Here is a 17,258-nt window from a genome sequence, read left to right as displayed (position 1 = left end):
GGCTGCCCTCATCTGCAGTCACGGCTTTGCGGCGGGTCCCAGGTACGGTCTCTGCGTTGTCTGCCCGTTGACGGTTGCGCGGCCGAAGCTGTGCTATCACGGCGTCGGAAGGCGGATGTTGGCGATGAGTGGAACGACCATGTCTTCTCGCTTCTGCTGTGTCTCCACGACTCTTCTTTTTCGCTTCTCCTCCATCTCTCAGTTCAACTGCTCTTCCAAACATTATTCCTTTCGGCGTTATGATTGACGGACGAAATTTTCAATGTAGCCCAATGACAGGTCGCCGTTTCATCGCCACGCCTCTCCGTGCAAGGTGGAAATTTTCTATCTGGCGTGGGCTGGCGTTTGCCTCGCGAATTGGCCTATTTCTCACGATTTCACATTCCTAAGATGTTTTCCTGCATTCCGAGGCTGTAGGGAGAGCAGCTACACAACACTTCTTTACAACCGCTCTCTCTGCATGAGCCCTGGGCAGGCTCATGTTTGGGCTCCGTCTCAAAATCTTGCGGCGTCCGTCAGTTACAGGGCATGTCCTCACTGTGGAGGAAAACATCTTCTTAAGAATTCTGGTTCTTTCGCACGCCTCCGTTCGCCCATTCTACGCGCTTTTTGCACACTTCTCCCTGTGCCCGTGGCGTGCTGGAATTGATGCACATCTCTGCTTTCTAAGGCAGGTAAAATGACTGCCGTCAGGCCACAAGAATTCAGATGCTTTCGCGCGAACGTTCTTGGCGTTCTGTCCTAATGGCTGCAGGTGCCCATCAGCTCTCGGCACACTCCTCATTGTCAGATTGGCCCTTCGCATGGTGTCCCTCCTTGAGCAAGGCGCAGGTGTCCGCCCCGGCATCCCGCTATGTCCTTGCAGAATGACTGCAGTTGTCTCCCTGGGCGCTCCCCCTTAAGGGGTCCGGGTTCTTCCTCCTCCACGGCCGCTCGCGCCGACTTGGCGAAAGTGGCTGCGGTCGGACGTTTTACAGTATACCTACATTTATCATCATCATCTTCTTCTTTTTTTTCTCTTCAGGTATTAGACAGGAATTTCCTGTTACACTACCCATCTCTGTCGGTGTCTTCCTCTGTCTCTTCTGCCATGGCACTTATAATTTGTTGCCTTTCAGGGAAGTCTCTCACTCTCCATTCTTTGTAGGTGTTCGTTCCATTTTCTTCTGTAACTTCGAATTTTATCATTGAGGCTAAAGATTTGCAGTTCTTCCCTAATATCTCGATTTCTTAGTCGGTCTTATCTTGTGCAACCTTTAACACCTCTAACGAATTTTATTTCTTGTGCAGGAATCCGGCTTTCTTGCTTCTGGGTAGTCACACAGTGCATAGAGCAGTGTGGGAACTGCAACAGTTTTGTAAATTTTAATTTGACTGTCTTCCCTGGTTTTGTTTTTAGGTTTCTGTTAATTCTTCCGCACACCTGACTTAATTTACTAGTCTTAATTTCAATGTCTCTGCTGTAGCTGTATATCATTTCACATCCAAAGTAAATGAAATGGTTTACTTGCTCTAAAGTCTTCTGATCTATTTTTGTTCTGATTGGTTCTTTCCCCATGATGTCCATTGTCTTAGTGTTTTCTTTTGAAATTTCCATCTTAAATTTTGCACTTACATGTTTTAGCAAGTAGATTCCTTGTCTGCTAGGATCACTGCATCATCAGCATATAGTAAATTATTTAAAAGAAGTTTCCTGTCTAGGTAAATGCCATTCTGAAATTCTGTTTTGCATATATGTATTATGTCATTAATGTAGATACTGAACAAAGTTGGAGGGAAGCAGCAGCTTTGTCGTACCACTTTGTTAGTTGTAATCTCATTAGCTGTTTTACCATTGAGATCTAGAGTGATATATGTGTCTTGATATAAACTTCTATGGCATTTACTAAATGCTTTAGATATCCCTGATTCGTCATTATTTCCCAAAGTTTCTGTCTATTGACATTGTCAAAAGCTTTTTTAAAGCCAATATAAGCAGTGTGTGTTTCATTATTATACTCTTCTTGTTCTTCTATTATTTGCTGTAGAATAAAAACTGCATCTATTGTGGAGTGTCCTTTTCTAAAATCCATTTGTTCCTCAGGCAGTACTGCTTCTGCTATATTTTTAAGTCTTTTATTTATAATCTTAGCATAGACCTTGTATGTTGAGTCTAGTAAACTTATTCCTCTGTAATTACTGCATAGGATTTTATATCGTATTTTAAAAATTAATATAACTCTAGCTGTTTTCCAGTCTTTGGCAATACTCTTCTTCTTCCAACATTCGTTGAAGAGATGTAGCAGTCGTTGGTGTAGCATCATTTCGCAATATTTTAATAATTCAGCAGTAATACCGTGTTTTCCTGTTGCTTTTCTGTTCTTAAGTGACGTTAGTGTTGATGTTAATTTGTCATACTGTATTTCATCCAATCCTTCTCGTCTAGTTGTTCAATTTCCGTTTCTTGTGCTGTATGATCATACCACATTTCGCTGTAATAATTTATCCACTGTTCTCCTTCAATACTATTTATTTGTATCTTCTTTCTTCCTGTTGTGTTTATAGTTTTTAAAACCTTATTTGTCATTTGTTGTCTTCCGTGGATATCATGTTCGATATTAGAAATAGATCTATCCCAGTGTTCCTGATGTGCTTTCTTACTACGCATTTAGCATTATTTATTTTCTCCTTATAGTATCGTTTTATCATAAGAAATTAGACCAGTAAGATAACAGACAGCTGTTTAATTATTGCCAATAGACGAAATGCATTCCAGGTTAGAATGATCGTTGCATTATCATTTTTTGGATAGTTTACCAAGTTATAAAATCACTGTGTGATAGAATGTGTGACTTGATTATTTCTGATCTCTCATTTTCCCAAGATAACCAGTGAGCTGCAACCAACGCCATAAGTATTGTTGAAAAAGTTGCACACGCCAGATAACATTAACAGAAAGTCGCCTAATGCTCTCCCTACAGCAAAGTAATGGCAGATTAATGCATTCAGAATGTATGGATCGTATGATCGTGACAGCTTTCTGATAATAGACTATTGAGCTTATATCAGAGAAACTGAGTTACGGCAGCGTGTGTTAAAAGTGCTTGCGTAAACCGAATTACACCAGTCAAAATCATTAGCGTCGCCCGTTTTTCAAGCAAATGCTCTAAACTGTGAATGCATAATTCTAGTCACAGTTATGGACCCGAATCTCTGCAGTACTCATCCGATGGTAAGTTTGCGCTAGTCAATGAGTTACTGTGTGGAGAGCCTGCAAGTGGGAGTGAACATACAGTATAAAGACACAGTTCGTAAGAGCTAATTCTGTTTTTTAATAATACAACATAAGGTCATATCTCACAAACATTTAATGTTGTTGAAACTCTTTGCACGCTGCCAAAGAAACTGATGAAAACAACAATTTAAATGTGAGGAAAACGAACGTACACACGTGAAATTAATACAATGTGTGAATGTGTATAAAGTAAGCAGGAACTGTAAGACTCCAAATACTACGAGGTCTATTCAGAAAGCAAGTTCTAATCGGTCGCGAAACGGATATCACAGTTGCAATGAAAAGCTGTTTTATTTACAACACTTAGCTACAACTTGCATCTACTTGTCTACATAGTCCACATTCCGACTAAAACAGTTGTTGTAGCATTGTACTAACTTTCGAATACCTTTGTCACGGAAGTCACTCGCCTGTGCTTTCTGCATATTCCAAACGCTGATGTACGACTTCTTGTCTGTGCCAAAATATTGTCTGCGCCAGAATGTTGTCTGCAAAACCAGTTCATGTGAGCAGAGATGAAAATCACTGTGAGCCAAGTCCGGGCTGTATGGTGGTTGATCAAACACTTCCTATCGAAACCACTACAGGAGCACCCTCATTGGCCATGCAGTGTGCGGCAGAGGATTGCCACGAAAAAGCAAATGCGCGACGCTGTGTCGGCTGCCAGAAACCTGGCGAAATTTCTGAGAGGCAATCATACTTGACGGGAGACACTATTTTCTAGGCACCTTTACATGTTCACTGTGCACTCATAAGTGAAAAGTGCGACGTCATGTGACCGAAGGGCATGCTGGAGACATTATCCAACAGGTCTATGCTAAGTTTCATCGTAGTTTAGCTATGACTTTGTAACACACCATCCGTCACTTATCTGGTTTTGGTGTGTGTTCACCCCAGGTAATTGACTAACGGATCAACTGTGACTCCTGATTGAACTGCGGTGGCAGTGTTGACATTAATTGATTCAGAATTGATCCCTTTTAATTAAAAAAGGGTGCACATTGATGTTATATTCAGCTATTGATCACCAAATGCAAATGTTGAACATAAAATTAATTAAGAAAGTGACTTGTGATTTCAACTACTTGATTGAAAACAGATGCAGTCGATTAGCACAGATTTACACTCCTGGAAATTGAAATAAGAACACCGTGAATTCATTGTCCCAGGATGGGGAAACTTTATTGACACATTCCTGGGGTCAGATACATCACATGATCACACTGACAGAACCACAGGCACATAGACACAGGCAACAGAGCATGCACAATGTCGGCACTAGTACAGTGTATATCCACCTTTCGCAGCAATGCAGGCTGCTATTCTCCCATGGAGACGATCGTAGAGATGCTGGATGTAGTCCTGTGGAACGGCTTGCCATGCCATTTCCACCTGGCGCCTCAGTTGGACCAGCGTTCGTGCTGGACGTGCAGACCGCGTGAGACGACGCTTCATCCAGTCCCAAACATGCTCAATGGGGGACAGATCCGGAGATCTTGCTGGCCAGGGTAGTTGACTTACACCTTCTAGAGCACGTTGTGTGGCACGGGATACATGCGGACGTGCATTGTCCTGTTGGAACAGCAAGTTCCCTTGCCGGTCAAGGAATGGTAGAACGATGGGTTCGATGACGGTTTGGATGTACCGTGCACTATTCAGTGTCCCCTCGACGATCACCAGTGGTGTACGGCCAGTGTAGGAGATCGCTCCCCACACCATGGTGCCGGGTGTTGGCCCTGTGTGCCTCGGTCGTATGCAGTCCTGATTGTGGCGCTCACCTGCACGGCGCCAAACACGCATACGACCATCATTGGCACCAAGACAGAAGCGACTCTCATCGCTGAAGACGACACGTCTCCATTCGTCCCTCCATTCACGCCTGTCGCGACACCACTGGAGGCGGGCTGCACGATGTTGGGGCGTGAGCGGAAGACGGCCTAACGGTGTGCGGGACCGTAGCCCAGCTTCATGGAGACGGTTGCGAATGGTCCTCGCCGATACCCCAGGAGCAACAGTGTCCCTAATTTGCTGGGAAGTGGCGGTGCGGTCCCCTACGGCACTGCATAGGATCCTACGGTCTTGGCGTGCATCCGTGCGTCGCTGCGGTCCGGTCCCAGGTCGACGGGCACGTGCACCTTCCGCCGACCACTGGCGACAACATCGATGTACTGTGGAGACCTCACGCCCCACGTGTTGAGCAATTCGGCGGTACGTCCACCCGGCCTCCCGCATGCCCACTATACGCCCTCGCTCAAAGTCCGTCAACTGCACATACGGTTCACGTCCATGCTGTCGCGGCATGCTACCAGTGTTAAAGACTGCGATGGAGCTCCGTATGCCACGGCAAACTGGCTGACACTGACGGCGGCGGTGCACAAATGCTGCGCAGCTAGCGCCATTCGACGGCCAACACCGCGGTTCCTGGTGTGTCCGCGGTGCCGTGCGTGTGATCATTGCTTGTACAGCCCTCTCGCAGTGTGCGGAGCAAGTATGGTGGGTCTGACACACCGGTGTCAATGTGTTCTTTTTTCCATTTCCAGGAGTGTATTTTAACTCACGACCTTCAATCATCACATTACATGACTCTCCTAACAGGCAGTGGTAATAAATTGCGTTTGCGTGGAGTAAAGCGTGATAAATGAAAAGTAATTCCTATCGACTGACCCAGGCGTCATGCGAAGTGCGAGAAGAATTCTACAATACATGGCCCATGGAACCCTCGCGGAAAGTTGGCTGACGTGATGCAACAAATTAATCTGTAGCCAGAGCGAGCGCAATATCACCGAATTCAGCGTGGTGGCGTGGCGTCGTTATGTGGATGTCGGCCGACCTCATGGTGCTGCAAGGCTGTGATCGTCTATTCACTTCTAGCTATCTTGCTCAGTACATAGTTGAATGAAAACTTTCTACCTCCAAGCTCAATCGTTCCGTTTCCTAAGTCCTAAACTGCAGAGATGCTCACTCTCTCTCAGGCAAGCTGAGTAAAGAACGCCACGTCCACACTCTAGGCAAGATGGGAACGGAAGACCTCTACGGGGAATTCTTCCAGTCCGCTCTTCGCCTCCGTTTCCCCTCCAGCAAAATCATTTACACCAATTGCAGCGCAAGTCGCGTTAATTATGTGTCGCTTCCCAGAGCCGACCATTGCCTGTTCTGGGAAATTTCCCTTCCCCTCAACTTCTGCTATTTAGCTCCACCCAGGCCACCCATCAAGGTTAGCGTCTGCACAAAACACCAATTTTTCCGGAATTCTTACTCCAAGGAGAGTACTTCAAATTCCTTGGTCCTATGTTCCCATCGGAGGCCGGCGTATTTCATTCTGTCGTTCTTCACCTGATTTACTTCAGACTCTGCGGACCGTGAATTCAGCGTGAAGTTGCTATAGTCACAAACACGCATATTTTGGCCTCTGTTGTCCGCTCCACAGTAGCTTTGCGCGGCTTTCTCGCATGTTTCACAGAAGACAGGATGACGGACATTTATCAACAGGCTTACAAGTTCTCCATCTGCTTCCCAGTACACCAGCATGGGGTCAACCACCCACTCACTGTCACTCATCTTAAGGCTGCTGGAGGCTGTGTCCCGTAAACCACTTTCTCAGAGCTTGAGCCGCCCTAAGCTGCCTATTGTCGCTTCCCCTCGCCACCCCCCAGCCACACGCTGCGGTCAATTCTGAATACTTCCCTGGGATAAACTAGCCTCCAGTAAATCGACGCATTTCCACAGAGTTTTCATGTTGTGTGAATTAATTTAAAACCATCACCTGACATTAATTATTCCAATACGTCCATACTATACCCTCTACAAGACGCATTGTGCCTGGTCAGTCATTTTTGTTCAGCCCTACTCTTCGCTCAACGTGAGTTAGGTGATCTTTAATGACTTCATGTAAGGGGCATAGTTCTTGCCATCTTACAAATTCCATTTAGTGATCGATCAGACCTTCCGAATAGCCCTCACATATATTTCGTAAGGAAACAATTCTCAGGTATGATAATTTCTGTCAAAATTTCATACATACAACACATAAACGATAAACAAAAGAGGATAGGCCTAAAGGAAATTAATCCTACTGAGATCACAGCTTTCGAGTGTGTAAAACAAAACTGTACACAAAGTGTAATTTTCATAACAATGACTGTTTGTAGTGGAGAAAATAAATTACATGCTGTAACGAAAAATCTAATTTTTTAAGTAACATAGACGAAACCAACATCAATAATCCCATGTTGGAGCTTGGAAACGACTTATCTGACTCATTTTAATAGTGGACGGACAGTTAGGAGGGCTTCATGCGAGTTACAGTGTCATCACTATGGGGACTGTGAACGGAGTAGCAAAACTGATTCTATGGCTGAAGAAAGCAGTCATTACGTGAGCAACGATCGTACATATCGATTGAAGTGAGTTTACATTTGTACGTCATGTAGATAGCTGCCTGTTCTAACACAAGATATCCACAACATCTGTACAATTAATGAGGAACGTTAGTCGCTCTACAGGCTCCTATAATGTAACCATAACTATTGGAGGGCGGAGTGTGTCTAGTTGTTCCCACGAAATCCATTATCTTAAAGTTACGTACCACTTTCCACATATCTTAATGTTATTGTTATGAAATGGTTGTTTTCTCTCTGTCCATTTTACCATTGTGATACACCTGCCACCTACTCCTAGAAAACATCGGGTGAAAATAAAATATATGTCAAATGAGAGACGATACTCTTTAACTAGTGATGTATGACACATCCCTTGGATGCAAATCTGATGGAACAAATTGGAGTTTTAAAAATGTCTGAGTATGTACGACAACTGATTACGCTGCAACTTGATTTTCATGAATGGAGAAAGAATGAGAGAACTTGATCAGACTCTCATGGGATCCTCGAATGCTACGGCATCATGGATAAACAAGCGCAGGTTGCCGACATTGGTGTAGACGGCGCCATCGGACCCGCATTCTTCCCTTCCCCATGAGACGATGCCGACCTGAGCGCTGCCACTAACGAGCGGTCCACCAAATTCGCCGTTGCAGGTGCTCTTGCCATCCTCGCAGGCGCAGATCATGCGGTCGTTGACATCAAATCTGGCCACGCAGCTGGCGCGGTCGATGACGGTGATGTCTACCTTCATTAACGTGTTCGGCGCCGCCTGCCCGGTGGAGGCTGTGGCGCCCCAAGCGGTGAAGGTGACTTTGAGGCCGCCTGGTGGATCGTAGCCGTAGGCTGGGAGACTCGCGATGTTTGTGTTGACACCGATGGGGAAAGAAGGTTATGTCTCTATCGTGCCTATACCTTCCCTAAAGGCATTCTCAATTTTCTTTTTCTTTCTTCTGTATATTATTCTCGTAAGCAACTTGGATGCTTGAGCTGTTAAGCTCATTGTGCGATAATTCTCCCACTTGTCAGCTCTTGCCGTCTTCGGATGCTTTTCCGAAGGTCAGATGGTATGTCGCCAGACTCATATATTCTACACACCAACGCGAAAAGTAGTTTTGTTGCCACTTCCCATAATGATATTACAAAATCGGTTGGAATGTTATCTGTCACTTCTGCCCTGTCTTATTTTAAGTCGTCCAAAGCTCTTTGAAATTCTAATGCTGGATCTCCTACCTCATCTAAAACGACTCCTGTTTCTTCTTCTATCACATCAGACAAATCTTCCCCCTCACAGCCGGCCGCGGTGGCCGTGAAGTTCTAGGTGCTTCAGTCCGGAAGCGCGCGACTACTACGATCGCAGGTTCGAATCCTGTCTCGGCCATGGATGTGTGTGATGTCCTTAGGTTAGTTAGGTTTAAGTAGTTCTAAGTTCTAGGGGACTGATGACCTATGGTGTTAAGTCCCATAGTGCTCAGAGCCATGTCAACGATTTTTCCCCTCATAGAGACTTTCAGTACGTTCTATCCACCTATCCGCTCTCTCCTCTGCATTTAACAGTGGAATTCCCGTTTCACGCATACTGTTACCATCCTTCCTTTTAATTTCACCGAAGGTCGTTTTAACTTTTCTGCAGACTGAGCCTGTCCTTCTGACAATCATCTAAATTTCAATGTCTTCTCATTTTTCCTGCAGCCATTCCGTTTTAGTGTCCCTGCCCTTCCTATTTATTACATTCATCAGCGACGTGTATTTCTGTATTCCTGAATATACCTGAACATTTTTCTACTTCCTTTCTCCAGCTGAAGAATTTCTTCCACCAACCAAGCTTTCTTCGCAGGTACCTTCATTACATCCATGTATACCTTTCCTACTTGTGTGATTGCCCTTATAGACAAGTGCATTCCTCTTTACTCCCTACTTAGCTACTCCTTATTGCTGTGTCTACAGCAAGCAGCCGGCCGCGGTGGCCGAGCGGTTCTAGGCACTCAGTCTGGAACCGCGCGACTGCTACGGTCGCAGGTTTGAATCCTGCCTCGGGCATGGATGTGTGTGATGTCCTTAGGTTAGTTAGGTTTAAGTAGTTCTAAGTTCTAGGGGACTGATGACCTCAGATGTTAAGTCCCATAGTGCTCAGAGCCATTTGAACCATTTTTTTGAACTTCAAGCGGATCTTGTCATGCCTTAGTACTTCTGTATCCCACTTCTGTGCCTATTGATTCTGCCTGACTAATCTCTTGAGCTTTAGCCTAGTCTTCATCACCACTACATTGTGATATGCGTCTATATTTACTCCTGAGTACCCCTTACAATACAGTATCTGATTTCGGAATCTCTATCCGACAGTGTTGGAATCTGAGACCGTCCCATATCACCCGGTCTTTTCCATGGATATCTGCTCCTCTTGTGACTTTTGAGCAGAGTATTCGCTATTACTAGCTGAAATATATAACAGAACTCAGTCTTTCTCCTCACTCATTCCTTGTCCCTAGCCGATATTCTCTTGTAACCTTTTCTTCTACTCCTTCCCCTACAACTGCATTCCAGTCCCCCGTGACTATTAGATTTTCATCCTCCTTTACGTACTGTATTACTCTTTCAATATCGTCATACACTTTTTTTCAGCTTGTGACGTCGGTATGTATACCTGAACTATCGTTGACGGTGTTGCAAAAAGAAAAGAAAATGGAAATTTATGGTAAGGTCTTACGGGACCAAAGTGCTGAGGTCATCGGTCACTAAGCTTACACACTATTTAATCTAAAGTAAAGTTACTTACGCTAAGGACGACACACACACCCATGCCCAACCGAGGACTCGAACCTCCGACGAGTGGAACCTCGCGGACCGTGACAGGACGCCCTAAACCGCGCGGCTACCCCGCGTGGTTGGTGTTGGTTTACTGTCGATTCTGATAAGAACAACCCTGTCACTGAACTGTTCACAGTAACGCACTGTCTGCCCTACCTTCCTATTCATAGCGAAACCTACTCCCGTTATACCATTACCATTGATATTACCCTATTCTCATCTGACCAGAAATCCTTGTCTTCTTTCCACTTCACTTCACTGACCCCTACCTACTACATCTAGACTATTCCATTGCATTTCCCTTTTCAGATTTTCTAGTTTCTCTACCACGTTCAAGTTTCTGACATTCGATTCCCAGACTCGTAGAACGTTATCGTTTCGTTGATTGTTCAATCTTTTTCTCATGGTAAACTCCCGCTTGGCAGTCCTCTCCCGGAGATCCGAATGGGGGACTATTCCGGAATCTTTTGTCAATGGAGAGATCGCCATGACACTTCTTCAGTTATAGGCTACATTTCCAGTGGATATACGTTACTTGTCTTTAACGCAGTGTTTTCCATTACATTCTGCATCCTCATTCCGTTGATCATTGCTCATTCTTCCACCTTTACAGCAGTTTCCCACACCTAGGTCAAGGGAGTGCCCTGAACCTCTGTTCGCTCCTCTGCCCACTTTGGCAAGGCCGTAGGCAGTATGCGGTTGACCTCTTATGCAGGAAGTCTTCGGCCGCCAATGTTGATTATTAATCAGAATTTAACCAGCTGCTGGATTCGAACCCTGGACTGAAGACTTTTTGATTAAGAATCAAAGACGCTACCCCTTCAGCTTTCAATAGTAAATACTGATTGACAAAATCACTTGTTTCGCACCAAAATGGCCGTGGCTTCCCTACGTGGCGTGTGATGATTTATCTGTCTGTCTTACGGTTAGCCATCCGGCCTCATCTCACCGTCCATTGCCAGTGGCAGATCGTCCAGCGGTATCTTCAGTTACCGTGAGAACTGAAACCTTACACCTGCTAATGTGTCCTCCAGTACTGCTTGAGCTCACTGAATGCCAGTGATACTTGCAGACGCAACATAAAATGTAAATTTGGAAAATAGGAGAAATAAAATGTGGTCGAAAATAATGAGGTACCTTACACAGTTGAATACTGCAGCGCGTCATAGCAGTAACCTTCTTCACACATTGGTTGAAAGGATGACCGCCATCGAAAACAAGGACAGGGTTTAGCGGAAACTTCTCTAGTACCTCGCGAACATCATATCAAGAGGAATAGAAGCATTTTCAAGTTCCTGGGGGTAGAGCAACGTTGTACTGAATCTTAAAAAGAGATAGTATCGTTTTTACAGACTTGGTAAGAAGTTAGCTTTCTAAAACAAGTATCTTAGAGTGTTATTGTTTTGCTTTTATTTGACAGTTAAGCAATTGTATTATTCGCATAATGCGCTTTCTGTCGTTCCCTGCTCACCTGGAACCTAGACCAACTCAGATCACTGCTATGCAGTTTGTGCAAAACTTTTGTGTGCATTGAAATAGTGTGGCGGAAATTGTTTTTCTGCATTCGTACAGTAGTAGTTCTATGTGGTAGTGCGTTTAAAAAGTCTCTCGATATTCTTCGAATTATGATACAAACATAGATCAACGGAAGATTCAGTTGGGACTATGACGGATACAAGCTCGCCCTAGTAACTTAAGAACGCTAGCTATCTTAAGAATAACTACCTTAAGAATACTAGCGCGAAGACTATCGATGACAGTTGGTGTAAGACTAAGCCGGCTAAATAGCGAGATTTTTGCATCTACTGACTTTTTGAGTTCGAAATCATTTAGTAAATTTCTAGTTGGGGTTCCTTAATCTCTTACGAATAGACTGAGTCTGCAACGAAACAGGGAATGTGGGTGAGTATGTGGAAGTGAGAAAGACGCTATTAGAAGAGGTGCCACTGTGCCACTGTTATATCTCCTGTGAAGTTACTTAATTGTACCGTGCTGTGCAGTTATGTGATACTGTGGGAATCCCGTTTGTGGAGAGCCAGTAGTGAGCTGGCAGTTCACCGCAGCTAGCCGAATAGGCAAGGAATGCTAGTCGGCTGGTAGCTGGACACTGGTTCCGGAGCTTTCCCCGAGGTCGTGCGCACTTGGGTGAAGTGTGGTGACAACTCAATAATTTTCAGAAAGTGACCAACCTCAGACGGTCACTATTTGGCTGTTTACAGTTAGTAACTCATTAGTATTGTGCAGCTTACTACTTTGCCGTATTCTGCTGCGTTTCGTGGCTGTTGATTTGCTGTATTGAGACTGACATCTGCTCAAAGCTATAATCAGTCAACTTTCTACTGTTTATAGACAGCCGCTATGGCCGAGTGGTTCTAGGCGTTTTAGTCCGGATCCGCGCTGCTGCTACGGTCACAGGTTCGAATCCTGCTTCGGGCATGGATGTGTGTGATGTCCTTAGGTTAGTTAGGTTTAAGTAGTTCTAAGGCTAGGGGACTGATGACCTCAGATGTTAAGTCCCATAATGCTTAGAGAGATTAGAACCATTTGAAATTTTTGTGCATTTGTTACATATAGTTAGCTCTCTTATTACCTTTCTTACGTGGCATTTTTATTAAGCTGTTCATGAATAGTTACAAGGTGTTAGGTGTCTACTGTTATAAGTAGTGAAGCATTTTCGGTTGTAAGTGGTTAGCTACAAACGTTACCACGTAGTCAACCATTTAGTATTGCAGATAACATGCCATCTACTACCTTCGGTGGTGATCAATCTGTGCTGCATGTGGTTAACGATATATAAAAAATCGCCCATAAACATTCTATTCTTAAAGTTACTGACCGAAGCACTGGGATAAATCGTGCACATCTCCTGGATGCTAAAACATTCCAAACTTATTCTTCTGTATTTTGTCTGACATCAACTTATTACTGCTATTCAGTTAAGACTGTTTACGAAAGAGTTTCAGAGACTGTCCTTCTGCTACGTGTACTATAAAGATTTAGAAAGTCCTGCAAGTAAATATGCAACTAGTGCCTTTCCCCAACTTGTTAATTAGCGTGTAAGATTTGAAAGAGTTTACTGCACCTAATACATCAAGGTTTTGTTGGAAAACCTTCACCAAAACCCTTCGTAAACTGATGGGATAAAAATTCCATACACACGACCCTTTGACCAATTCTCTAGACATTCTGTTCCTGTCCTGAACTAGTGTGTTTCTGACGTTATGTGGTAGACTGCGTCTATTTCTAGGAATTACTGAGATCGCAAAAACGGGACACAAGCACATTTCAATTACATACAATATAAATACGTGTAAGTGAAGCATATAGACAGATAAAATATCTACAAACATTATTTAGCAAGAGCTACTGTAACAATAAATAACTCTTGGTTACCGTTTACTATTGAAGATGGATGTGTGGATATGCAGGGCGACAGTATTACACGAAAACGCCTTTCACCAAACCACTAAATCCCAAGTGTATTGGGGCATTATTAACTGCAATTTAGATCCGTTAGACTACTTACTCTACATCTACATGTACGTGATTACTCTGCTATTCACAATTAAGTGCCTGGCAGAGGGTTCAATGAACCACCATCAAGCTGTCTCTCTACCTTTCCACTCTCGAACTGCGCGAGTGAAAACGAACACTTAGGTTTTTCTGTGCGAGCTCTGATTTCTCTTATTTTATCGTGATGATCATTTCTCCCTATGTAAGTCGGTGCCAACAGAATGTTTTCGCAATCGGAGGAGAAAACTGGTGTTTGAAATTTCATGAGAAGATCCCGTCGCAACGAAAAACTCGTTTGTTTTAGCGTTAGCTAATCCAATTCACGTATCATGTCTGTGGCACTATCTCCCCTATTTAGCAATAAAACAAAACGAATCCCCTTCTTTGAACTTTTTCGATGTCATACGTCAATCCCATCTGATGCGGATCCCACACCGCACAGCAAAACTCTAGAATAGGGCGGACAGGTGTAGTGTAAGCAGTCTCTTTTGCAGACCTGTTGCTACTTGTAAGTGTTCTGCTAATGAATCGCAGTCTTTGGTTTACTCTACCCACAACATTAAGCTATGTGATCTTTACGCTTTAGGTTATTTGTAGTTGTAATCCGTAAGTATTTAGTTGAGTTTACAGCCTTCAGATTTGTGAGATTTATCGCGAAATCGAAATTTAGCGGATTTCTTTTAGTACTTCTGTGAATAATTTCACACTTTTCTATATTCACGGTCAATTGCCACTTTTCGCACCACACATATATCGTATGTAAATCATTTTGCGATTCGTTTTGGTCATCTGATGACTTTACAAGACGGTAATGACAGCATCATCTGCAAATAATCTAAGACGGCTACTCAGATTGTCTCCTATGTCGTTAATACAGATCAGGAACAACAGAGAGCCTATAAACTTCCTTAAGGAACGCCGGATTTTACTTCTGTTTATATCGATGGCTTTCCGTCTATTACTAAGAACTGTGATCTTCCTGACAGGACATCACGAATCCAGTCGCACAACTGAGGCGTTATTCCATAGGCACACAGTTTAGTTAGAAGAAGCTTGTGAGGGACGGTGTCGAAAGCCTTCTGGAAATCTAAAAATCAGTTTGACATCCCCTGTCGATAGCACCCATTACTTCTTGAGTATAAAGAGCTAGTTATGTTTCATAAGAACTATGTTTCCTGAATCCGAACTGACTATGTGTCAATAAATCGTTTTCTTCGAAGCAATTCATAATGATCGTACACAGCATATGTTCCAAAATCCTACTGCAAATCGACGTTAGTGATATAGGCATGTAATTCAGCAGATTACTCCTATTTCCCTTTTTGGATACTGGTGTGACTTGAGCAATTTTCCCGTCTTTAGGTACGGAACTTTCTGTGAGCGAGCGGTTGTATATGATTCCTAAATATGGAGCTATTGCATCAGCATACTCTGAAAGGAACCTGATTGGTATACAATCCGTACCGGAGACCTTGCCTTTATTAAGTGATTTAAGCTACTTTGCTACACCGAGGATATCTACTTCTATGTTTCTCGTCTTCACAGTTGTCCTAGATTGGAATTTGGGAATATTAACTTCGACTTCTTTGGTGAAGGAGTTTCGGGAAACCGTGTTTAATAACTATGCTTTAGTGGCACTATCATCAGTGACTTCACCGTTGTTATCGCGCATTCAAGGTATTACTGCGCCTTTCCACTGGTGTGCTTTATATATGAACAGAAACTCTTTGGGTTTTCTACCAGAGTCCGAGACAGAGTTTCGCTGTAGTAATTATTAAAAGCATGTCGCACTGAAGCACGCGCTGTATTTCGAACTTCTGCCAAACTCTGCAGATCTTGGGGATTTTGCGTTGTTTTAAATTTGGCACACGTCTTTTCATTGCTTCTGTAACAGCGATCTGATCGGTTTTGTGTACCATGGGGCATCAGTACCATCACTTATTAATTTAAGTGTTATAGATCTCTCAACTGCCGTCGATACTATCTCTTTGAAATCATTCCACATCTTTTCTACGCTTACGTGATCAGATCGGAAGGAGTGGAGACTGACTCTTAAAAAGGCGTTAAGAATATTTTTATCTGCTTTTTTAAATAGATTTACTTTGCTTTTCTCTTTGATGGTTGTGGGTGTTTCGGTACCCAGACTAGCAGCAACTGCCTTGAGGTCGCTAATCCCTGTATTCTTCATTATACTCCCTACTTGTCCAGGATTATTTGTTGCTACGAGGTAAGTATGTTTTCGCAACCAGTGGGCGCATAAACCAATTGTTCAAAATAATTTTCTGAGATAATTCAGTACAATTTCGGATGTTGTTTTATCTCGCCGCCGGCTTTAAACGTATCATTTTTCCAGCATATCGAGGGTAGATTGAAGTCGCCACCGACTATAATTTTATGAGTGGGGTACCTATATGAAATGAGACACAAGTTTTCTTTGAACTGTTCAGCACCTAAAACTTCTGAGTGGCGGGGTCGGTAAAACCATGAAATTAATAGTTTAGTCCGATTGTCAAGTATAACCTCTACCCATACTATTTTGCAGGAACTATCTAATTCAATTCCATTACAAAGTAAACTACTTCTGACAGCAATAAATACTCCACCACCAACTGTATTTAATCTATCCTTTCTGAACACTGTTACGTCATTTGGAAAAATTTCGGTTGCACATACTTCCGGCTTTAGCCAGCTTTCCATATCTATAACTATTTGAGCTTCAGTGCTTTCTATTAGGGCTTGGAGCTCTGGTTCTTTCCCAACACAGCTACGACAATTTACAACTACAATAACGACTACCTAACTGCGTTTTACCTGCCCCCTTCCAGACGGACACCATTTCTGTGGTTTCCTGAGACCATCTAATCTTGAAAACCGCCCAGGCCCTTCCACACAGACCCCGCTACCCGCGTAGCCGCTTTCTGTGTGTAATGGACTCCTGACCTACATATTAAGTGGAACCCGGAAACCACCACCTGATGGCGGAGGTCAAGAAATCTGCAGCCTACACGGTCACAGAAGTGCCTGAGCCTCTGATTCAGACCCTCCACTCGGCTCTGCGCCGAAGGACCACAGTCAGTTCTGTCATCGATGCTGCTGATGTTGAGCTCCGCCTTAATCTCGGAAGCAAGACTGGTAGTTTTTACCATTTCCGCTAGCCGCCCGAAGCTGGACAGCATCTGCTCCGATCCAAAGCGACAAACGCCATTTGTACCGACATGGTCCACCATCTGCAGTTGGCTGCACCCTGAACTCTTCATGGCATTCGGAAGCACCCTTTCCTCATG

General features: G+C 43.8%; 1 protein-coding gene across 1 annotated transcript in view; it reads left to right on the top strand.

The window, feature by feature from the left end:
• Positions 1-8,339: 8,339 nt before the first annotated feature.
• LOC126263451 (uncharacterized) overlaps positions 8,340-17,258 on the top strand; it is a 69,582-nt gene continuing 60,663 nt past the window's right edge. The window contains exon 1 of the mRNA XM_049960545.1: positions 8,340-8,462. Within this exon, the coding sequence (XP_049816502.1) occupies positions 8,340-8,462 (123 nt within the window). The remainder of the gene's footprint in view (positions 8,463-17,258) is intronic.

This window comes from Schistocerca nitens, chromosome 6, assembly GCF_023898315.1.
Source record: "Schistocerca nitens isolate TAMUIC-IGC-003100 chromosome 6, iqSchNite1.1, whole genome shotgun sequence".
Taxonomy (NCBI): Eukaryota; Metazoa; Arthropoda; class Insecta; order Orthoptera; family Acrididae; genus Schistocerca; species Schistocerca nitens.
This window is presented reverse-complemented; position numbering and strand designations above follow the sequence as displayed.